The 24,228-nt window shown below is 43.4% G+C and overlaps 1 protein-coding gene across 2 annotated transcripts; it reads left to right on the top strand.

The window, feature by feature from the left end:
• Positions 1–1,591: 1,591 nt before the first annotated feature.
• ZFYVE1 (zinc finger FYVE-type containing 1) lies at positions 1,592–24,052 on the top strand. 2 transcript variants are annotated; one of them, XM_035112931.3, is made up of 12 exons: positions 1,592–1,927; positions 2,821–3,634; positions 9,337–9,841; positions 11,719–11,933; positions 14,348–14,454; positions 15,266–15,374; positions 15,919–16,016; positions 16,126–16,243; positions 16,848–17,018; positions 17,739–17,943; positions 21,281–21,394; positions 21,919–24,052. In XM_035112931.3, exons 2-12 carry the CDS (start codon positions 3,143–3,145, stop codon positions 22,149–22,151), a joined length of 2,367 nt encoding a protein of 788 aa, XP_034968822.2. In that variant the 5' UTR covers positions 1,592–1,927; positions 2,821–3,142; the 3' UTR covers positions 22,152–24,052. The 2 variants fall into 2 exon arrangements, with proteins under 2 accessions (XP_034968822.2, XP_034968832.2); XM_035112941.3 differs by having other exon boundaries at positions 1,642–1,927; positions 17,739–17,919.
• Positions 24,053–24,228: the final 176 nt, after the last annotated feature.

Here is a 24,228-nt window from a genome sequence, read left to right as displayed (position 1 = left end):
CAGAACGTACAATGCTACAGTGTACAGTACTTACTCCAACAGACATAGTGGCACACTCCATAAGGCACAGTTTGGGAAACAAGTTTGAACATCACCAGGGGAGAGTGGGCTAATGGGAAGCACCCCAGCAATCCTTCCCAGTGGATATAGGACTTGTGACCACACTTCAGATACCACAGAACAGTTCCCTACGTACTTAGCCATGAGAGCAGAAGGCAAGTACATACGCCATGTAACATTTGTCACTCCAAAGCCCACAACCCCAACATCCAGCCATAGGTACCAGGAACATAAGGGATGCAAGAGGAGCCCTGGGCTGGTGGAACAATTTCTGCATGCTTGGAGGGCCCCAAGTTAAATTCAGGGTAAATTCAGCACACTAGGAAAGAAGGAGCAGCCTCCACACTCAGACACACCTGAGCCAACCAGGAGGAATGCTGCATGGAGCCTTTGTGGCTTAGGGCCCTCGTATTTATGGGACCGCCTCTCCTGGTACGCCCCACAGAGGACCTTAAGGTCCATGAATAATCATAGTTTCAGGTGCTTTGGTTCAGAGTACAATTATTCTGGGAGTGTGTGCTCTACATCAGTGTGTTTGGGAACTGGTGTATAGGAAGGACAATCACAAAGGAGATTCTGACTAAACATCAAGAAGACAGTAAGAGCTGTTCGACAGTGGAAGAGACTCCCACAAGAGGTGGTGGACTCTCCTTCACTGAAGGTTTAAGTAGAGGTTGGATGGCCATCTGTCATGTATGACCTAGCTCAGATTCCTAAATTGTGGGTGGTTGGACTAGATGACCCTTGAGGTCCCTTCTAACTACAATTCTATAGTCCATTTTATCTGTTCCTTTTTAGTGCACCTTGTATTGTGACTGCAGACCCCTCCTGACATCCTCTTCATCCTTCATCAGATTGTTATATAGCGCAATCACTTTCAGGTTCCATTCCAACTCTACGGGTTTTCTGCCAAAGCCAAGTTTAACGGACCAACTTCACTCATAGTTACTGTATACGGAAGTCCTGCTAGCAATTGGACAGAAGTTCATCATCCATCAAAAAGATGGAACAGGTTCGAAGCGCTTTCTTTTAACAACTCCTGCAGCCCTTGGGATCCCAAGTTTTTGCGGCTAAACTGACATTCTAAAGATAACTCGTGGCAAACCAGAAGGAAGCCTCGCTTTGGGAATAAACCAGAGGAGGTTTATCGGCGCACCTGGGAGTTCAGTTTGGCTAAGGGAGCAAGGAGGAGGTTGTAACAGAGCCTCCCAGGTGCGCCGTAGTAAACCCTAATATTCCATAAAGGCGAAGAAGAGCTTACATCTATACGAATTTTCACCCCTACCCGATAATCTCTCTTTATCCCTCCGCATTACACAACATGTTACGCCACATCACACCCACCCATGCATTCTCCTCCTCCTTCTACGAAACCTCACTCTGTCGCCGCGGCTTGTCACAATTACGAGCCCAGGGTTTGTTGAAACTACATCTCCCGGGATGCTGTGCAAGTCGGCTTAACTTCTCTCCGCAGTGCATGTTGGGACATGTAGTTCTGCCTCCGCTCCGAACGCGTTGAAGCGCCGCCCCTGAGCACTACGATTCCCACAATGCACCCGGCCTTTCCCCCCTCGACCGCTCACCTTCCTGTCTTAGAAAAAAAATAACCCTGAAGTTCCCTGCGATCAGCTGATCAAGACTGACAACAAGGGGAGAAGGAGAAGAGCTTTGGACTGGCCCCGATCCCTTCTAGGGGGTCCCAGGTCTACATGGTGGGGCTCAGGCACTGTGGAAGTTAAACCCTAACCCTGCGGGGGAGAGGAAGGATCTGCACACAGCTCGATCCTTGAAGCTCAGAGGAGGAGGAGGAGACTGTGATCTGATTACTTAGTCACTAAGACTTCCAGGGAGGAAGAGGAGGAGGAAGGTGCCTACTGTTTTTGTAAACAATAGATCGGGATGTTGGGGGGATATTTTACTCCTAGGCAGACCCTGTCATTTCGTTTATTCTGTTTCCTCCCCACCCCGTTGTTGTTTATGAGAAGATCTACTAGTTTAAAAGGAATGTTTAGTATATAGCAGTATTTTCCTATTGTGATTTAAAGTAACCTTAAGTAAGCAGCTCCTTAGGTATATGTTTTGCCCCTTTTTAGGTAATGTGGGCCGATAAATATTGTGCTTTAAGGCAAAAGATCCTGTCTTGGAAGCAAATAAGTCACAAATGTAAACAGATGGAACAGTCTTACTGTAACACCCCTACCCTCCCTCCCACCCCGTTTGCTGGCTTAAACATTTGCTTGACTTAAGTTTTAAATTTATTATTGTCCTAATTTAAGGTAAGTAGATACTCACCACTGGAAAAAATAAAAACCCAGACTGTAGGGTTTAAAAATATGTGACGCTTTGATTGTTTCCATGCTTCCTAAGGCTGTAATCCTATACTGTATACTGCCACCAGACTAAGTCAGACTTATTTCTGAGTGAATATACATGGAATTGGGGCCTATGCCACTTACTTTTATAAAAGCCCTTCTGCTTATTTTGTGTGATGAACTTTAGTTTGTTCAGATATAATTGCAGCTGAAATAGAGATCTTGTCTGAGATAGCATTGCTGTGAGCCGACAAATACATTTCTTGTTTTGCAAAAAGCATAGATCCAGAAAATGTCCACAAGTGCTTTGCATTGTTCAGGAGAGTTGAATTGTGGCAGGAAAGCACAAGGTTTACTAATATTGTCTGAATTTTCTGTTGTTGTTTTTTTCTTAAATATAAAACCACTGATGTCATCTTTATAAATCTTTTTCCTATTTCTTTTTCAGGCCTTTCAGGGAAAAGATCTGACTTGCATTTTAGAAACATATCCTTGTTTTTCTTACACATATCTAACCTCAGTGTGACTTTTAAGCCCATAATTCATTTGGGCCTGTCCTTAATTGTGGAAAGCTGCAGTGTTTACGTTGGCTTTGCATGTAATGATACCATTATAGACCAGAGAAAATCAAGACGGACACATGCTTTAATAGAAATGTCAACATATGCAGAGTTTCCTCAGTGCTAAGATAAATACAAATTCGAATCCTTTGGAAACCCAATGTACATATCTGTTAAAAAATTGTAAAGCTAACAGTAAAATTTCTGAAAATGAGTGCCCAGCCTCCAACAGCAGATAAGGGACTGAATACTGCCCTTTTGTGCCAGGAAAGCTATGCTTGCAGTGGTACAGATGAAGCAACCTTTGAGTGCGATGAGTGTGGAAGCCTGCAGTGCCAGCGGTGTGAAGAAGAACTACACAGACAGGAAAGGCTACGAAACCATGAACGGACCCGAATTAAAGCCGGCCATGTCCCATACTGTGACACCTGCAAGGTTGCCAGTGGGAATATCATGCAGAGCAATATCATAAACTCCAGACAGAGGGCAGCAATAAGGTGCCAAGCATGCAAAATCAACCTCTGCGTAGAGTGTCAGAAGAGGACTCATGCGGGTGGAAACAAGAGGAAGCACCCCATTACTGTTTACCATGGTGACAAATCTCACGAGGAGGAGGAGGGGATGGATGAGGAGACCAAGAGGAGGAAGATGACAGAAAAGGTTGTAAGCTTCCTGTTGGTAGATGAAACAGAGGAGATCCAGGTAAGAAATGTTGTGAATTGTGAAAGGCAGACAATTAAATCTGCATGATTTATCTGAGGGACTCAAGGCAGCATCATATTGGGGGGAATAAACCCAATGATATAGTATAGGATTATTCTTTGTGACTTTTCAACTTGACAGTTGCGGGGTGGATACTTTCTTGAGTGGGCAAGATGCACAGTAAGTAGCTAACATTACAGCCTCAATTCAGACTTTAAAGAATTTTATTATAGCCTCTACATATGTGCCTTGCATTTAAATCTCTCTCTCTCTCCTATATATACGGTAGCACATATAACAAGAATTAGCAATGGCAAAATCAGTTTCCCCTTCCCCCCAGCCCCACTTTCCCTCCCACTCCTCAACTTGCAAACTTTAACAAAGCCACTTGGTTCAAATACATACAAATGAGGTCATGGCCAAGGTCACTTAAATCTGTCCTAACTGTCTGTAGTTTGTCGCATACACTGAAGTCAGGAAGCAATGGCTTCTTTGCTTTCTTGCTGCCACTGGGTTAACTGCTCTGATGTCACAGAAAGGAACCTTTGGTCTGGCTACTAGAGGAGTTGAGATCTCAGGATTTGAATTCGAAAGTCCACGAGCAGCTTTGAACTGCATAAGTCTGACCAATGCAAATTTAGGTTGGTTAAGATGTAAAGTTGTAAACAGACAGATATTTGCTGATTTATTGGCCGTCTGAATTGAACCTTCATTCCAATTTCTTTTGTAATGGTGCCTGCATAATAGTTCTGTTTTTCTGCACTGTGTCTTGCATGGTCTCTTCAGGTTTGAGAGTGCTGTGTGCTGGACCTCAAGACTATCATGGCAGTTAATCATCATGCTTACAGAGTTCTTAGTTTTGCAATCCATTGAAAGAGTTAACCTACTTGGTATAAGGAAATTAAAGGGAGGCTGAGGTTGAGCATATAAGTAAGGAGTTTCAAAGAGAATGATGGGTTCCTGTGGAGCAGTGTTTCTCAACCTTGGGTCCCCAGCTGTTTTTGTACTACAACTCCCATCATCCCCGGCCACTGGTCCTGCTAGCTGAGGATGATGGGAGTTGTAGTCCCAAAACAGCTGGAGACCCAAGGTTGAGAAACACTGCTGTAGAGAGTCTTGCCAAAATCACACTCTCAGATATAATATCCCTTTAAGATTAAGGAAGCTTACTGTTGTCTTCGGGTTTGTGTTTGCACAACAAATGGGAACCCAAATTATATCCAAATAGTCCACATACTGTACTAATAATAAAAGTTATCAATCATCTACAACAATAACATATACTACAAATCACCCGTAAAACATCCATTTTCAAGCTCCTACAGATGAAAAACAACTTCTACATTTCTTAGACGGATTCCAACTTGAATTATATAGTGCAATTGTTTTTTCTAGATAGCTGTGTGCTGCAGTTCTTCTAACTTAAAGTATTTTCTTTTATATAATTTTTTTTGCCTATAAGGTACATTGGTTCCCTGCTTTATCACATTAAAATAGCAACAAAACAACAACAACAACAACTCATATTTATTAGTTTCTAACTGTGCTTCAGTAGTTAGAACAAAACAAGCTGTCTGAAATACTACTGTAACATTACTGACCTAAGGAAACTCGCCTACTATCACTTCTCTGTTTTGTCAGCTGGACAACCTTCACTCATTTGACGGGACAATGACATACAGTACTTCTTCCATACAAGTTTTAAATAACATAAATGCCCATCAAAATAGACCCAAAGTGGGAAGGCGTAGTATAAGATTGACCTTATTCCGGAAAAGTTGTGAAATCAAATCTTTAATTCAAACCATTGGGAGAAACTGTCTTTAATGTATCCATTCAATATGACTCCTGCTGAGTAATATTGCTGAGGATTTGAAAATTTTGCTCATTTGCCAAAAACCTCAAATGCTATGGTGTATGGTTGTATACCATGAAATATGGAAGTAATAAAGTTTCAGTTGTTCTAGTTCTGATCTTACTGCTCAAAGATCCATAATTCCAAAATTCCACCTTTTTTTTTTTTGTTCCTCCATATACACGGGGACAGGGATATGCAATCACATAGATCACATGTGTGGAGTGACATGTACTGTAATGAAATCCCTTAAAGCAAAAGCTTTACCATCTTTAGGATTAAAAAATTGTTTTGTTTGTACAGGTTGTACAGATCTAGAATATTAAGTTTTTTTAAAATGTCCTTTAGTAATAAGGGATTTCATGTGGTAAACTGTAACTGAATATACTATTTTGTTCTTCACACTTAAAGATCCAATACCCTACAACAGGCAAATCCTGGAGTATCTTATATTAAGTATCCTTGTTTCAGTAAAGGTAAAGGTAAAGGGACCCCTGACCATTAGGTCCAGTCGTGACCGACTCTGGGGTTGCGCGCTCATCTCGCATTATTGGCCGAGGGAGCCGGCGTATAGCTTCCAGGTCATATGGCCAGCATGACAAAGCCGCTTCTGGCAAACCAGAGCAGCAAATGGAAACGCCGTTTACCTTCCCGCTGTAGCGGTTCCTATTTATCTACTTGCATTTTGACGTGCTTTCAAACTGCTAGGTTGGCAGGAGCTGGGACCAAGCAACGGGAGCTCACCCCGTCACAGTGATTCGAACCGCCGACCTTCTGATCAGCAAGCCCTAGACTCAGTGGTTTAACCCACAGCGCCACCTGGGTCCCTCAGCCTTGTTTCAGTACAATATGTCTAATAGGGAAAGGTATTCTGTTACATTACATACACCTGAAATGGTTTTTTTCCTCTGCTTTTGAACTGACCTCTTATCCTACAATAACTCATACTCGATATTTAGCCTTCTTTATACACTCTTGATGAAAATCTATTTGTTTCAAATCGTGTCTGTGTGTGTGTCCGTCCCTTTATTGAATATATTGGACAATTATGTTTCAGCCCTAGAAACTGTCCAAATGGCAGTGATACATGTGGAATGATTCCTGTTTTAATATATAATACAATGTTCTTGTCACTTGGTTTACTGTATTTTTTTACACAAATTTGTCAGTGTGATTTATAAGTAAAAAATAATATCTGTTAAAAATCCATGTGCACTAGTGATATAAGAATCAACTGTGTTCATCCAAGTAAGAAATTCCCAAACACCACTATTTAAACCCACACTGATATATATAATCAGTGATATATATCAGCGATATATATTATCTATCATAATATGCCATGCAGTGTACATGTAGATTTTTCTCTTTGTTCAAAATTGTGGTTGTTTCTAAGTAGGGCATATATATATATAACATTGCTCATCAGAATTTGGGTGTTTGGGAATTTCTTACTTGGATGAACAGGGTTGATTCCTGCATCAAATTCACTATGGCTTCACCACATATACCATTTTTGGACATTTATGACCCATGCTTTCTAACAAACAAATCTGACCGACTGACTAGGTGGGGCTGAGAATGCCCCCCCGTCTGACACCCTGGAGGGCTGTTCAAGCCAAACAATAGAGGGACCAAACAATCGGACTAGGTATAAGGCCACTTGCTAAGTAAGGCATCCATTGTCAGTTTCCATACTCGGTGATAAGGGAATAGCTTTCCCCTTATCCATCTATACTGTTTCTATTGTATAGTCAAATGCTAGTGACTGACACTGAGGTAAAGCTTTTTCTGTTACAGAGATAAGGAAAAGTGTGATTGGGTTGGGTTCTGCGTATGAGGTTGCTGTTGAAAGCAGAAGAACAGCAAAAGTGAAATAAAATGGTAGCCCTAACAAAAGTGTGAAAGCTTACGGGCTTGTAAATCACATTGTAAGTTTTGTTCTCTTCTTGGGCAAGTCTAGATATGAGAAGGCCTGGAAAAAACCCAGAAAACTGGGGAAAACCAGTCGTCGTCCCCCCTTTCCCCCCAAAGCTGGTTTTTCCCGTTTGGAAAAAAATGGGGGGGGACCCTGGTTTCCTCCCCAATTTTCCAGTTTTTTCCCAGGCCTTCCCATCTCTAGATAAGTCAGTGGTATGGTTCCTCATCTACAAACTGGTGCAGTTCCACTGACTTTGAATAAGACTCCTTAGGACCCTGATGCTCGGAAAGATGGAGGGCACTAGGAGAAGGGGACGACAGAGGACAAGATGGTTGGACAGTGCTCTCAAAGCTACCAACAAGAGTCTGACCAAACTGCGGGAGGCAGTGGAAAACAGGAGTGCCTGGCGTGTCCTGGTTCATGGGGTCACGAAGAGTCGGAAACGACTAAACAACAACAAAGGGTGTCATAGCTCATGGGCAGCAAGCAGTTACGAATGTCCTTTTAGAGAAAGCTTTTAAAAAAATGATTCACCTATTAACTTTGACTTTAATGTGGGGTGCGGTTTTTAGCTCTTTTATAGCTTGGCTGTCATGCTGTCTTGGATTTTCATTTTTTATCATTATTGTTTTATATCTTTTGAAAGTTGAAAGTTCTTTTGAAAGAGGTATCTCTCTGATGCAACCTCAAAAGGTGTTGAATAAACAACATAAGCCTAGCAAGTGTACTCGGAAGTGAATCTCACTGTGTTCAATAGGACATGTTCCCAAGAAAGTTTTTGTAGGATGCAGCCTCAATTTTCTAACCTATTTGTCCTTGTTTCTAGCTTTTTCATCACTAATGGGTGGGTGGAGCTGTTTTCTAATGCAACAAATGTCAAGGTTGATTTTGACATCAGTGAGGACAAACAGCTCCTTCCAGTGGCTTGGTTATAAGACCTTCAGTTATGGCTTAGCAGCACATCTGTTCTCTTTTCTAATAAACATAATGGCGACAGTGAAAGGGGATCCTTGAGAATTAAGGTTGCCAATTTGCAACCTGGAGAGTCTGCTTCTCTAACAACCTCAAAGAAGTAGAGGAGAATTCAGTTGTGGCTTCTCCCTCAAAATATCTACCTTCATTTAAATAGTGTACATTGTAGAGAATTGCTGTACCATTTTTAAAGGCTGCAAGACAAGCAGAAACATACCAGATGAAACTTTTCCTCTCGCTGCAGCTGTATGCCAGGAAAAGCCTTGTCCCCAAAATTTTGCCTATCATGCAGTTGTTAGATGTAGAGGAGTCCTGCTAAGGAGAAGAAAGATGGTACAATTTATTTGATATATGCTTCAAATGATATGTATTATTTCATATCTCATTGACAAAGTCAATTGATGCTGCGATTGGACAAAGAAAATACATGACATCCATTCATATAAGACCTGCCTCTGATAGTTCATAGTTTTAGTTCACATTTTCATTGACTCACTCCATACTGGAAAACTGTATGTCAGTTGTATGTAATTAAAGTGACAAAGAATCTATGATTGGATCATATTTTTTCCTGGAGGTATGATAACAGCATAGTTCAACTACGCTCAAATATAATAACAGAATGATTTCTAAATGCTAGGAATTTTAAAATAGAGTAAAAGTAAAGGAATAAATCCTTGCCCGGTCATTTAATTTTTTTGCCCCTCTTGCTAAGATGTGACATCCTTAGGCAGGATAAGAAATGCAAATATGCCTATATGGGCTAGCTATGTTACTGTCCATTCCTTGCCTAAACAGAAAAGTTTTTAGCAGGCACCAGTATCTCAGAGTGTTACTGGCTAAAAGAATGTCACTTGCAGTTACAAGTCACGTCCCAGAAGTAGCACCGTATTAGCAGTGGGTTCTTTCCATTAAAAAATTCTAACGCAATTCTTTCTCTTCTTGTTTTGGAAGGTGGCAAACGAAGACGAATTTATCAGGAAACTGGACTGCAAACCTGATCAGCATGTAAAGGTGGTGTCTATTTTTGGGAACACTGGGGATGGCAAGTCTCATACCCTTAACCACACTTTCTTCTACGGCCGTGAAGTTTTTAAAACATCTCCCGCTCAGGAGTCTTGTACGGTAGGGGTTTGGGCAGCCTATGACCCTGTCCACAAAATGGTGGTGATTGACACAGAGGGTCTTCTGGGGGCCACTGTCAACCTGAGTCAGAGGACCCGGCTGCTTCTGAAGGTCTTGGCTATTTCGGACCTTATCATCTACCGTACTCATGCTGACAGACTTCACAACGATCTCTTCAAATTTCTTGGAGATGCCTCAGAGGCCTACCTAAAACACTTCACCAAAGAACTGAAGGCAACCACAGCCCGTTGTGGCCTGGATGTTCCCTTGTCCACTTTGGGCCCTGGAGTCATTATCTTCCACGAGACTGTATACACACAGTTACTAGGTGCTGGTGAGTAGACGCACATTGGTTGCTGCAATGGATCCACTTGCGGTGGATCTGCGGTGGATCTGTATCATAACACAAGCCAGAGTTGGGTGTTGCCGCGTGGAAGATTTGGGGTCTGAATCCTGACTTAGCTCATTATCTAGAACAGGCACCCCCAAACTTCGGCCCTCCAGATGTTTTGGACTACAATTCCCATCATCCCTGACCACTGGTTCTGTTAGCTAGGGATCATGGGAGTTGTAGGCCAAAACATCTGGAGGGCCGCAGTTTGGGGATGCCTGATCTAGAATATAGAATGTGTGGGGAGTTTGCATCTGGAAAATAGCGAAGCATAAGCCAGTTAGCTTGGATTATGTGTATTTTGTGCAAATATGGCCTTTGGGTTCACATTTCATCGTTCTGAAGGAAGTTTCTAGATCTAGCAGCAAAGCTAGGGATGAAAGTACTGGTGTGTGTGTACCACCTGTTGAAATCTCAAAAACCAGAGGCAGGGTTGATCAGAATTTCCAGTGGCAGGAAGCATGGCTTCATTGTCTTCCATAGTTTTTCCCTTGATACCTAACAGAAGCAGACTAAATTATCCAATAGATGCAAATCCTGCCTGCATATGATAGAGTACTTTTATACATATTTTAAAAATGAAAAGCTTGGCAGTATGTACGTCCCTGCTATCAGCCCCTCACTAAAAGGAAAGGAATTCCCTGTGGACTGACTTTGCTGAGCATTACCAGTAGCTCTGGAGAACATCAGTGAGATAGCCGAAAAACTGACAAAGATGCAGAAACTATTTTATTTTATTTTAAAAGTTTTCAAAATCTGCCTTTCAATAATACCGGTATGCTTCAGAGCTTTGAAGCAAGAATATAATCAACAATTTTTTCATAAAACAAGCTGTAAACGGTAAAAACAGTCAAATAAGCATTTTAAAGAGCAGCGGAAAATGCTCCAGCTGGTACATTCAGCAGCTGAGATCGGATCTGAATGAAAGGAGTTTCAAGAACAAGTTCATGGAACTTTCTTGCAGGAGATGATTCTGCCATCTTTGGAGTATAATGGAAAACACCCTCTTTGTCATTGCCATTGATTTTACAGAAATAGGTAGAGTAGCTAAAAAAATAAACCCCACCCAAAAACCTCCTCCACCACTTGTGCACATAAGAAAATAAGTGGTATTATATAAATTAAAAATCCCTTGTTTATAGACCATGGTAGTACAAGTAGTTGATGCAGTTATAGGAGGAAGAGGCTTTCATCAGTTGCACCTTGCAGCAGATACACTTTTTAAAAAAACCAATGTGGGAAGACCCCATCAGTAGGCCTTCAATACAACTGAAGGCAATGGCACTAAAATTTCTGCAGACCTGCGTCTAAATAATGATGTAATATTGATGGTGAGGTTTCCTATAAAGGGCATCTTCGTCCTATTCCCCATTTCTTTCCTCTAATAATCTATTTAGGTTAACAATTTGTAAGCTACATTTTTTAAAGGTATGTGCTGGCAGCATGGAGTTGGATCCAGTGATCCTGTCATCTTCTAATAGAAAAGGGCAGCTAGTTTTTTTACCAGCCTCCCCCTCCCCCCATCTACTCCAGAACAGCATAGGTGATAGGGGGGGGGCTGCAGGGATTGGAAGAAATTGCCCCAACATCGGATTGAAGGCCCTTATGTTCACAGAAATGTTGTTTCTGGGAAAGGAAGGTAGCCTTTGGGTCCAGCCTATGCTTTGATCTAGTCTAGGTGTTTCCTATTATTAAGGAGAGAATTTGTTGTTTCGATCAAGAATGCACATGCAAATATGTGTAAATACGTATGGGGGGGGGAAACCTAAATACGTGTGCAAACCTCACGATAATATAGCTAAAGTGATTGAATCTTTTAGATCACTCTTCTGAGGTGCCTGAGAAACTTGTCCAGGATCGGTTCCGGAAACTTGGGCTCTTCCCTGAAGCCTTCAGCTCGATCCATTACAAAGGAACAAGGACACATAACCCCCCAACGGATTTCTCTGGGCTCAGGCACGCCGTGGAGCAGCAGCTAGAAAATAATACGACTCGTTCTCCCCGCCCTCCAGGAGTTATCTACAAGGCACTCAAAGTAAGTGTAAGATGGTGAATTACTGTTCCTCTATACAAGGACCACAGATTCTGTCGCCACAGCCAGAAGCTCTGGGGGGCAGGTGGCTATATTTCAAATTGCAAATTCCCTCCAGTTTCATTCTTAGTTGTTCTAAGGGACCTGATGACAATCAAAGTCCAACCCCCGTCCCAATGCAGAGTCGTCCGCACTCCTCCTATCCACGGAGCAACTCCCATAATATAAAGCAAAACAGCAAAGAACGAGAGTAGACTGGAGTAGACAGTGTAGCAGAGCTCCTGAAGAGTAGGCAGACCCAGAACATTACAGCAAGTGAGCCATGCCAAGAGAAAATGGACACCCCGCCTCCAGTTAGGCTGACGCCGAGGGAAATTGAGGACATTGGCAGGCTTACAACTAACACTCAGGTCTGATTTGCGCTTCTTGACTATTCCAGTTGCCCGGGGCACATCAGCTTCTGTGAGTTGTTTTCTTCTTTTAAAAAAAGGCCAGAAGAAACTCTGGACTGGGTTTGTGGAGTAGGTGAAGAGAGTACTTTATCCAGCCCATGGCTCTTTAATACTTTCCCCCAGTGTTTGCAAATGTAGTTTCTACAGACACTGCACTTCTACTAGTAGTAATGCACCATAAATGGCTAAGCAAGGCGGGACTAAGCTGCTGTAGTACAATGGAAAGATCCCTCTTGTTGCCAGGGTAACTGAGAGTCAGGACATGGTCTCCAGGCAACAACCTATTCTCTGACTTGCCTTGATTTTTTCCTCAGTTTCCTTAAATGGTTTTTCATCTGTAGATAGCAAAGATGTAACATCTGGAACTAGTGGAGGTCAAGAGCACAGCTCTTCAGGGGGACAATGTAAGAGTCTGAGTGGCTGACAGAGAAAGTGTGTGAGCAAATGCTTGAGTATTTTAAAATGAGGATGGATATATTTTTGGAGGAGAGAGTTTATATATATACAATGAGAAGTTTTACTGCAACACATCCTCCACTGAGCATTTATTATACAATTAGATCTTTCCCATGTAATGAGAAGATATATTTTTTGACTTCTTCCCTACAACCCCGCTCCTACATTTATTGTGGTGGTGTCACTAACAACACAATCCTTAACATGTTCTCTCAGAATCCTATGATTATTTACACTGTGCTCAGTGGGGTTTACTTCCCGGAAAGTGTGCATGGCATTGCAGCCTAACTCTTTTTTTCCACAACCCCCTCCTTCTTCAGTTTATGATTTGACAGGCATTTTTACAGTATGTGAGGTGTATACTTACCCATGGTTTTAATGTTCATTATTCATTCATGGCTTATATCTATTTATGGATGTTGCAGTGTGAAGTATACACTTTCTGATCACAAGGTATTTAATGTTTTGTTGCAGGAAGAAAAGTTTCTCATCTGAATTGCAATCAGTTGCACTGTCTTAATCTATGGTTCTTGCCTGCTGAACCAAAGAGAGATTTTGTGGCTTGAATAACTGTGCAGCAGGGAGGAGTTTGTAAAGTTCTGCTTCTGCCAAAATGCATGTAATGGCCAGGCAATGGTACCCCTGTAGTCTAAAAGGTTTCCAGGGTCTGCTTGGTGCTTTTGCAATCCTTACATCCAATCTTTGTGAGCAGGGGGTGGGGGGAGAAGTCTCTCCCATGGACTTTCATAAGAGTCACCCATCTAAATTGCTGCCAATAGGCTGCCAATGTAGGAGTAAGCTCTTTGCCTCCCTTTCTCTTTCCTGGAAATTTTGGGTTTTCTGATTTATTTTCATTTAATGAAATTTAAATACCATTTTATTGTAATAAAAACCTCAAAGTGGTTTACGAAAAGAATAAATGAATACCGGTAGCAATATGGCTAGAACCTAACTGTTCTGACTGTCTTTCCATCCTTGTTGAAGATCGGGCTGGGCAATATCTGGTTTTCAACATCGCAATATATCACCAGCTAAACATCACAATGCCTCAATCTATCTATCACGATATATATCCGCCACAGCAGAGAGCCTCGTCGGTCCTCCCTACAGCTTGAGGAGGAACACACTGACAAAGCAGACCCTTGCAGAGGGCAGGATTGTACCCTCTGCTCATCAGCTTGTGAGCAGAGAGTTCTGTCCTGCTAGGTGTTGTGTTTCCTGTGGGGAACATGCAGGCAAAGCAGACCTCTCCCTCACAGTTCCGTTTTGACAGATTAGTGGAACCATCAGATGCTTGTCAGGGAAGTGGCCCTGTGCATCTGTTAAAGTTGGCCTTGCAGGGTGGGGGGGGGGGGAGAGAAAGATCTGACATGCCAGGCTGAAAATGTTCCACACCCTGATCAAACACATAAGAGGCACTTCACGCTCCTGTACCGTTCCATAAAAGTTTTTTTTTAATGTCCCTCTAGCTCTATACCCATTGCTGGTTTCTCTCTGTGTGTTCTGTAGGCACTGAGTGATAGGTTCTGCGGTGAGATCCCAGATGATCAGATGGCCCACAGCTCCTTCTTTCCAGACGAGTATTTCACCTGTTCCTCCGTATGTCTCAGCTGCGGGTAGGTGGAATGTGAAGAACACTATTTGAATAAGATCTACAGTGTCAGAATGGTGCTATATATTACAATATAATGACCATGTTACAAGCAACCCAGTCATTGCCCATTTTAAATAGGGAGTTACCAATGTCACTGTTACATAAAAATTGGGTGAGAAATTCTGCGGTTGGTTATTCATGTTGGGAATTTGCTTTGTTTCTTGTGTTGTTGGGAGAACACTGTTTCCGAAATGATCTCATTATCTTTAAATAAAATCCAACATTACTGTACAGTCGTACCTCTGCTTATGTATCCCTCTGGATATGTAAACTTCGGGTTGTGAATGCGGCAAACCCGGAAGTGTTTACTTCCAGGTTTTGCTGCATGCGCAAAAGTGTTCAATTGTGCCGCGTGCGTGTGTAGAAGGGCTCCCCCAGTTACAAAGTTTTTGGGATGCGGCCGGGCCTCCAGAACAGACCCTGTTCGTAACTAGAAGTACCACTGTAATATATTTAGTGTGTAAGGCATTGGGTAACATCATAAACCTGGAATCTATATAATCAGGGGTGGGGAGCCACTTTTAGCTGGTGGGCCAGATCCAATTGTAACCAACAACCCATGGGCCACATTTGACAGCTGGGCAGGGTTGCCCATCTGCCAGTCATCTGACTCCCGGCTGAAGCAGTGTAGCTTGCATGTGGCTTGTAATTGTAAAGAGCAACCAATGCAAGCCAAAACTGCAAAAGAATGATTGGGAGCCTTAGAGGTCCACTGGGGAGCTTCCGGTCAGTCTGCCTTTTGAGTATTTATGTGCTTTGCTTTGAAACTCCAGATGTGGATGTAAAAACAGCATGAACCATTCAAAAGAAGGGGTGCCTCATGAAGCCAAGAATCGGTGTAGATACACCCATCAGTACGATAACAGAGTGTATACATGCAAGGTGAGTGGAGCAAGCGAAAGAGAGGTTGACAAGAAGAGCCTGCATAGTTTATAACCTGCTAAGATTAATGTAGCTCATCCATCCATGTATTGTAGCTTGCAAGGTGGTTCGCAACCTGTGATGGGTATTCCCTGTATTTTTGAAGTTTTGTCAACTTACCTGAAGAGGTTAAGGAGCAAATTCTGCATCCCCCTCCCTCTGTACATTACACAACCCAACTATGTTTGGAGTTGGAGGCAGAAACAAGAGGATCTCTGAGCCTCTGCTGGGCTGTGAGTTCACTTTGTTGGGTCAAAGGTTTCACAGCTTTGAGCTAGAAAGAAGTAGGGTTTTCCCTGGCCTGTTTTCTGGCACCCACTGTCTATGAAGAACAGTAAGTTCTTAGTTTTAATGTTGTTAACGTTTTCGTGCATATGTTCAAACCATGCCATTCCTCGTTGCCTCCATTTTTGGGGAAACTTACACATAACTCTTCATTGTATGTGGAAGGCATGGACTTTGAGATCTGAAGATAAGTAATTTTAATTGATATTTTGCATTCCAGGCCTGTTATGAACGTGGGAATGAAGTTAGAGTGGTGCCCAAAACGTCCGCTTCCACTGATTCCCCTTGGATGGGACTTGCCAAGTATGCCTGGTCAGGGTGAGTACAGGAGCAGAGGAGCTGTTTTCCCCCTTCATCTTTCCCTGCTCCTATTCTCTTCACTTGGAGAATGCTCGAGTGACCAGCTCTTCTTCCTTCCTGACTGCAGGTATGTGATCGAGTGCCCCAACTGCGGAGTTGTGTACCGCAGCCGACAGTACTGGTTTGGCAACCAAGACCCTGTGGATACCGTGGTGAGGACAGAAATTGTGCACATCTGGCCAGGTGTAAGTCCACTTGCATACGTTTGTTTCTTGTCCTATTAATTGAAGGGGAAACGATTAGGCTGCCACAGTAGCAGGCATTCCACCCCTGTTGTGTTAAATCAAATCATCCCATTTCAGGAGATGTTGGCGATGAGAGAAGTTTTACATGCCCAGGTCATTAAAGCCAAGTTTGATGCCACCATGTTATGTCTTGGAGACATGGATTGAGAAATATGTAAACCAGAATCTCTCCTGCCCAGCTTCAAAAAATATTTCCTGTATTCATCCTGGTTCATCTCCTTATCTCTCCATTAAGATCCATCCCAGTGTGTTTAGGCCACACATTCCAAAGCAAAGCAAGGGACGAGAGCCATGCATTAGGATCTTCCATGCCCCTAGACAGAGCTCCTATTTTGAATTCCTTTTAAGGAATTTACATGAAGATCTGGGGCGTCCCAGTCAGTAACAGGTGTCTAATTTCCTTATGTGGTTACACCGGTGAGTCACTTCCTTTCTCCAAATAAAAGCCAATGTATATTCTTCTAATATTTGGTAGAGATCAGCAGGTCAGCAGCAGGCATGCACAATGAGATGTTAATTGTACTGAATATCCATTTTCTTGCAGACGGATTGCAGTCTGAAAGACAACAACAATGCTGCTCAGCGCCTCATAGATGGGATGAACTTTATGGCACAATCAGTATCTGAACTGAGCTTGGGACCCACAAAAGCAGTGACCTCTTGGCTGACAGATCAAATCGCTCCAGCCTACTGGAAACCCAATTCCCAGATTCTGGTATCTAGCAGTCATCATACTTGCATGTTGATGAGAAGCCCTTTTCCTTTCCCCCCACTTCTCTTTCTCCAAAGAGATGAAATAATGGTTCATTGCTTGATGAAATGCCTTTGTTGTGTTCTAAAAATCTGTTGCCTCCAACAAACACAGTGAGACAGCCCTGTGTGCGGTCTCCCCCTTTGAGGGCTCTCACTCAAAAGGAGCCACAGACACCTATGACGCAGGTGTCAATCCTGAGCCTCATGACAAAATGAAATGTGTCCATCGTGTGGTTAGCTCTGAGGCTACAGTAGATGCTAATGACCCCCTTTGCACCTGCTTGCCTTGCCCTAGCTTGTCTCAGGAGGCCTTTAGCAGAGAGCTGACTCCTTACCATAGGAACCCGCTCCTAGAGGTGAGGTCCCTTTGCCCACCCAGAAAAAAATATTTGAGGGGGTTGGGGGCCCCAAGTTGATTGTGCACTGTGACTTGTGATTGATTATGTGGGGTGGAGCTTACCTTGGCCCACCCAATATTTTATTCAAGTTGGCACTCCTGGTCCACACACACACATAGTGCCATATCAGGTGTAGTAACAAGTGGATATTGGCTTGAGTTCCCTGCTGGCCAGATGTTCCCACCACCAATTTAGCTGACTGAGAGACTAACAATACCTCTGCACCCTCCTTTCACCAAACTACTTAGTCCAATGGCTTTTGTCATTTTTTTTATCTCCTTCAGAATTGCAGAAAGTGTGGCATCTCTTTTAAAGATAATGACACCAAACACCATTGTCGGGCTTGTGGAGAAGGTTTCTGTGATGGTTGTTCATCCAAGACCCGCCCTGTCCCCGAACGTGGCTGGGGCCCCGCACCTGTGCGAGTATGCGATGGCTGCTATGATGGCAGGGGCATTCAGTTAGGTAATCCCATCCTGACCATAGTAGGTGTGTGAACCAAAGGGGGGAATCTATAACTTTTTGTGTTTGTGTTTGTGTATCATGTTGTGCTTTAAAATGCTTGTCCCTGTTGACTTTTGTCATCTCCCAGCTGAGACTGAGGTCAGGCTATGTGAGATGTTGAAGATCTGTGATCGGATGTCTTGCTTTGATTCTTCAAAAGCAGCCATGGGGGCCCTGAATTGGATCGGGATGACATCACTGAAGGAAGCTGTTAACCTGTGCTATTTGCATCATCTAAATCAGGCACCCCCAAACTTCGGCCCTCCAGATGTTTTGGACTACAATTCTCATCTTCCCCGACCACTGGTCCCGTTAGCTAGGGATCATGGGAGTTGTAGGCCAAAACATCTGGAGGGCCACAGTTTGGGGATGCCTGATCTAAATAATGTGTGCGGAACCTTTGGCCCTCCACCTGTTGTGGAACTACAACTCCCATCCACCCTAGCAAGCATGGCCAGTGGCTAGGGATGATGGGAATTGTAGCTCAGCAACATCTGGAGGACCAAAGGCTTCCCAACACCTGATCTAAATACACTTCAAAGTCCCTATTTGCCCCATGGGTGGGAGAATGTTCTGATTCAGGGCCTTCTGGTTGCTTATGAAATAAATCAGGGGGGATCTAGCTGTGGATTTCCAACATCTCATCTCTTTCATTAGAGGTTTTAAGCATCCCTATAAGGGATGTGGTAGCACTGCATTTCCTGCATCAGGCAAGGTGACCTCCTGTCCCTTCCAGCTCAGTGATTCGTCTAGTTTGGGCCTGACTAACACCTATGGTCCTTCCTGTATCAAAAAGTAGAGGTCAATTCCCACCAAACAGCAGAATAATGAGAAAGCAAAATGAAGTAGCATAATAATAAATTGTAGTTTCCAAATTTCTCAATGCATTTACAATACAAGTCTTCTTCTTCCTCCAGGAAAACAACTCACTTAAATTTTAAGAAATCACTATTCAGATTGAATTAAATCTCCTTCATTTTAACTTTAGAATCAATAGATTTATTCACCGGTTGTAAGAAAATAATCTATTTAATGGCAATAGAGAAGAACAGTGTGTATGTACTGAGTAGCTTCCCCAGAGGAAGGACATTGTTGATGCTTTCTCGTCATTCTGCTCCTGACGCTGCTCCGTTCCAAACCGACACTTTCATCACTGTTGCGGGTGGTTTTAAAAATATTTTATATGAAGCTATCTGTATCATCCAATGAACTCTGTCACAAGGAGCCCCTCTCCTCGCCCCACACCCACGCATCAAAATTGGCTCGGAGAAGGGGGGCGTTGGGAGAATTCCCAGTACAGTACACCGGGGAGGGGATGGGCATTGTTTCATCTGGCAAGCTGATATGCTTCCACAGACCGAATGTTTGTAATAGCAAAATGTTGAATTCCACCCCTAATTTGCATCCCCGGTGTCAACACCCAACATGATGGGCATATGTGTAGGCCCATGGACCCTGGAGAGCTGACTGGGCTGGTGCTGTCATTCTTTAATGTCATTTTTTAAAAAAAATTCTGATGAGCACTGGCCTAATTGAACACAGCAGCTACCATCTTTTATTACCCCAGAATTCCCAAGGCATTCTGGATTAATAAAGATGGCAGCAGGCAGCTGCTTTGCTCGGCACATTGCTGGGGAGCACCAGGCTGAGTGCTGCCACACATCTCCGCTGCTGCCATGCTGAACTTACAAGGGGAGGAGGTGGCAGCACTCAGTCTGGTGCTCACTAGAGAAGCCTTGTGTGCAGTGTTGGCAGCCATTTCTACTTCCTCAATTTTGTGGGCATGGGAGGATAGGGGGAAGCTGGCAAGGGAGCTAGGAGGGCAACCTGCCCAAGGCTGTTTCAGAGCCGTTGATGACTCTGATAACGTACCACTTCAAGACACTTGTGCATGATTCATGCTAGGAGAACGTATTATAGAGGTTGCTTATACACCTGTGGATAAATGAGAGTTGATTCAACAACGGGGCATCATGGTGTTTGTACAGGTGAAAAAAATTCAGCAGCGAGCCTGTTATGAAATGTACCTGCTCCTGTTCCGATCAAACGCAGGGGATTCCTCATGTTCTGGTTTTCAGCAGATGCTGAATTTGACCATGTCAATTGGCTAGCCATACTGTCATTCACAAATCCACTTCCTTCTCAAGAGCAGTTTTATAAAGCTTAACACATAACTTGTATCATCATCATTCTTAAATCACTAAACCAATGTTTGAAGAGATGCCTAGCCAAGATCCTTGTGTTTTAGGTTCTCTCCCCCCCCCCTACCCTGCAAAGCAGGCATCTGCTAGAAGTGTAACGTGAGACAGTGCCATTGCAAGAGTGGCAGTGGTGGTAGGGAAGAAGGCAGGAGTGGCTGGTGCAGTGGGGTGGTACAGCGTGTCAGTGTGGCAAGGACTTCGCTGGGGCAATGGTGGGAGTGTCAGACTGGCTCTGCCAGTGAACCCACACACCCCTGATCTTGCCACTGCCAGTAGCTGGCAGTAGGGCTGCTGTGAGGAAGGCAGTCCTACTGCATTACCTCGCCATGCTAGTCACTTCTGAAAGCAGAGCTCCCTCCACAGCACAAAAAACCTCCCTCCTCTTTGAGAACAGAACCTATCTGTTCGCATCCCAAATACTGCCAATCACACACTTTTGTCCACTGTCTCAAGGATCCTATGGCATTACAACGAATTCAAGAACTCCAGTCGCCCTTTTACCCCTGGTATAATGGGCCTGTTGTTATTTACAGGGGGATCAAGAACCTGTTTCTCCCATATTCAGCTCATTTCCAACTCATGCTCATATAGAAACCATGTCTTTAAGCATGGACATTTAAGTAAGCTGCAGATTGAACAATTTGTTGCCTAAGCATGAGAAACCATAGCAAATTTTCCTATGGCAGTTAGTGCCCTCATCTGCTGCTACCTTGAAAACCTTCATAATCACACATAGGCCACTGATAGGGTAGTGAAGCACAATAGTTTTACTCACACTGCTGTGAGGATATAGCCCTGCTTTATGCCTTGCCCACTTGGCAGTAGCTGAAAGTAAAGGTAACAAGAAAGGTAGATCGTGAGCTTTCATCTCTTCTTACTCATGGATTCTGCCCACAAAACAGTTTTTGGTGGAATCGTCCTGGGAAGGTAGCCTTCGGTGGAGATCTTGGTATGGAAGATCTATGGATTTCAGTCATTGTCCCCTACCATGTTAGGGACCAACCACTGACTGCAGCTGGCTGCAACTTCTGGGGGAACATCAATTTTAATTCTAAATAGAACAGCTATGACTTAGGCTGGAGTTGTCCCTTTGTCTCTGAGCCCTAACTCCTGTCATGCAGATGTGCCTGAGGCTCCAACCGATGAGGAAGGGGGGACAGTGATTGCCAGGAAGGTTGGTGAAGCTGTGCAGAACACTCTTGGAGCTGTAGTGACTGCCATTGATATCCCGTTGGGTAAGTGTTATTGGTGCATTTAGAAACATTTTAGCTTCTCAGTTCAGTGGGTATGTATAGAATTGGAGGCCTTTCTTTCCCCCTCACCAAGTAGCATTAAGTGAAATAAAAGCCCAGTGAAGCAGAAGACCAGGGCTCTCCAGGTGGCAGGTGTGGAGAATCTGCACAGGTACTGCCATCCTTTCCTCTCCCCCACCAAGTTAATGCTAAGAAGCAGAGCTTTGCAATAGGTTGTTTTCTTCTGTAAACCTGGTTCCCATACATACATACATACATACATACATACATACATACATACCCCAAATGTTCAAGCAGGGAAAACAGAAATCTTGGGCTTATCGACAACTTGTTCACTAATCCTTTATAAGCCACAGCCTGAGAATTACTTGAACCATCCTATAGATTAGTCTTAATCCTTCATTAAGGGCAGCAAAAGCAGAGGTGGGTTTTGTACAGTCCCTCCTCCTCTTTATTGGCAACAAACAGAAATGGTGTTGTGGGTTTTTTTTCCTGACTCTCTGTAGGTCTTGTGAAGGATGCTGCCCGACCTGCGTACTGGGTGCCCGACCATGAAATCTTAAACTGCCACAGTTGCCAGAAGGAATTCAATATCAAGCTGTCCAAGCACCACTGCCGTGCCTGTGGCCAGGGTTTCTGTGACGAGTGCTCCCTGGAGCGCAGAGCTGTCCCTTCCCGTGGCTGGGATCATCCTGTCAGAGTCTGCTTTAATTGCAATAAAAAGCCCGGTGACCTTTAACCCTACCTACCTTTCTGGGTCCTCCGTAACACCTTAGCTTCTCAGGGTTAGATAAAACAAAACAAAAAAGTCACCCTTTTTAACCTTTTACAGCCCAGAGTGCATGCTCCCAATCTCTGGCCCCTTTTTCCCCATGTGCGGATTTCTATAGGATTGCTGAACAGCTAGTTTTTAACAAGTTCTGCAGGACTTGGCCAACTTGGGGTGTATGGAGAAGCTTGCAGTGAAATGAGGAATCCAAAAATCCAGTGTATTATATACCAGTTTAAAGTACGTATCTCTATATCTATATTATTGAGTATGCTAAGAATGCAGCTGGCTGATGAAGCATTGATTGATTTACAGTTAAAACAAGCAAAGGTAAATAGAACTGTTTTCTGAAATGTAATGGGGGTCAAACATACAGCTTCTTGAGTGCCTTGGAATTCTTTTGTGTGAAACATTTTGCTGTTTGTTTACAGCGTCTTAGACTTACAAAGGCTTTGGTTCTATACACCTTGAACTAACCATTGTTCATGCTCCCTGTTTCAGACAGTGAGTCCTAAGCTTTTGGGTCTGACCCTTTGGAACTCCCATCACCCATATTTATTTTACCCCAGCCGGCTTTTGTTCTGTTTATAGGGCCTTGTCATCCAGAGCTAAGGAGTTCCCTCACGGCTGAAAACAGCCAGAGAAATGAGGAAGCTGCTCTGTATAGGTCCCGATAAAAAATATGTGCTGCTGCAGAAAGGATGATAATCTTAGAAGGGCCATGCGCTAAATGCAGCGGAAGTATGGGAGGAATCAAACAATGTAACACAAAACTTAAAGCTGGTCTTCTAACAGCTATTTCAGCTTCACTTTGGGCTGATGAGGCCTTATTTCTCTTGTCCACATTCCTCTATGCTTGGTTTTCCTTGTTGATGGACTCTTCTCCCCCTCCCCCCATCAAAAATCTTCAGGCTAAGAGCAAAGGTAAGTACTAGGCTAGACCCACAAACCTGCAATGTAGTGTTTGCTTAGCATCTTAGTCATTTTTTCTTCTGTAAATGGTCCCAAGTATAGATTCTTAGCGGTATCTATGTGAACCACCCTTAAAGCGCTCATATAAACCAACTTGTAAAACAGTGATATACTCCTGATGACATTGGGGGCGGGGTTGTCTTTTTGGAGGGAGAAAACCCTGCATTAAACCACTTTGAGACACTGATCAAACCACTGAGTAAAATTATTGCATTAGACTTTTATGTGGATCTCTGCTTCCATGACAAGAGACCTTCAGAAGCCCAATCAGTCTGAAGAATGAATCCCCTTCTCCTTTTTACTCCTGAGAATGGCACATTCCCATGGCAGAGATTTGTCGTCACTCGTAACAGCTGGAGTTTGGCATGATGGTCAGGCACAATATCCTGGCACTGTTTTTTCTCCCACTTATTAAAATATAACCTTGTATACCTTGATGACTGACCCCTATTTTAGAACTGTAATACGAAATTAAGTGCTATAAAGGACTATCCCTTCTGAACAAGTGTGCTGATTTCTTCTGTATATCTACCTAATCTTGCTGTGTCTTGGGGGGAGACAGTTTCCGGCTTGCATGCCAAAATGGAACTGGATTATGTAGTAGTACATTCCTGCTGTCTAAACTCTACAGGGATTAATATGTGTTTTGTAACTAGAAGCTGATAGGTTTGGGGTTTTTTTCTTCAAGGGATAGAAGTGGGACAAGTTATCTTGTAGTGATTTTTCAACCTAGATAACTTTGAAGTGTTTTATTTTTGACTCTGTGGTGGAAAATACAAGTGAAACCTGTTGTGTAGTCCATGCCCTCTGTATGTTCCCCATGCATGTAGGTATTCTACCATGTTATTGCACACCCAGAGACCACCCTTGGCATTCCTTGTATAAAATCTTCACTTGTACGCTTCTGTTTCATTGACTTGTCTGGGTTTTGTTGTTACCACAGAACGGCCTCATTCTCTTAAAGCCAGCGATTGCATTTCTACAATGCGCGCCATGGTGGGTTCAGTGTATCTGAGGGATAACAGAAAGCCTGTTAGCACCATCTCTCTCTCTCTCCCCCCTTGCCCTCTCCTCT

Source organism: Zootoca vivipara, chromosome 1, assembly GCF_965207765.1.
Source record: "Zootoca vivipara chromosome 1, rZooViv2.hap1.1, whole genome shotgun sequence".
Taxonomy (NCBI): Eukaryota; Metazoa; Chordata; class Lepidosauria; order Squamata; family Lacertidae; genus Zootoca; species Zootoca vivipara.
Note: the sequence above shows the minus strand (reverse complement) of the source record. Positions and strands in the feature narration are given on the sequence as shown.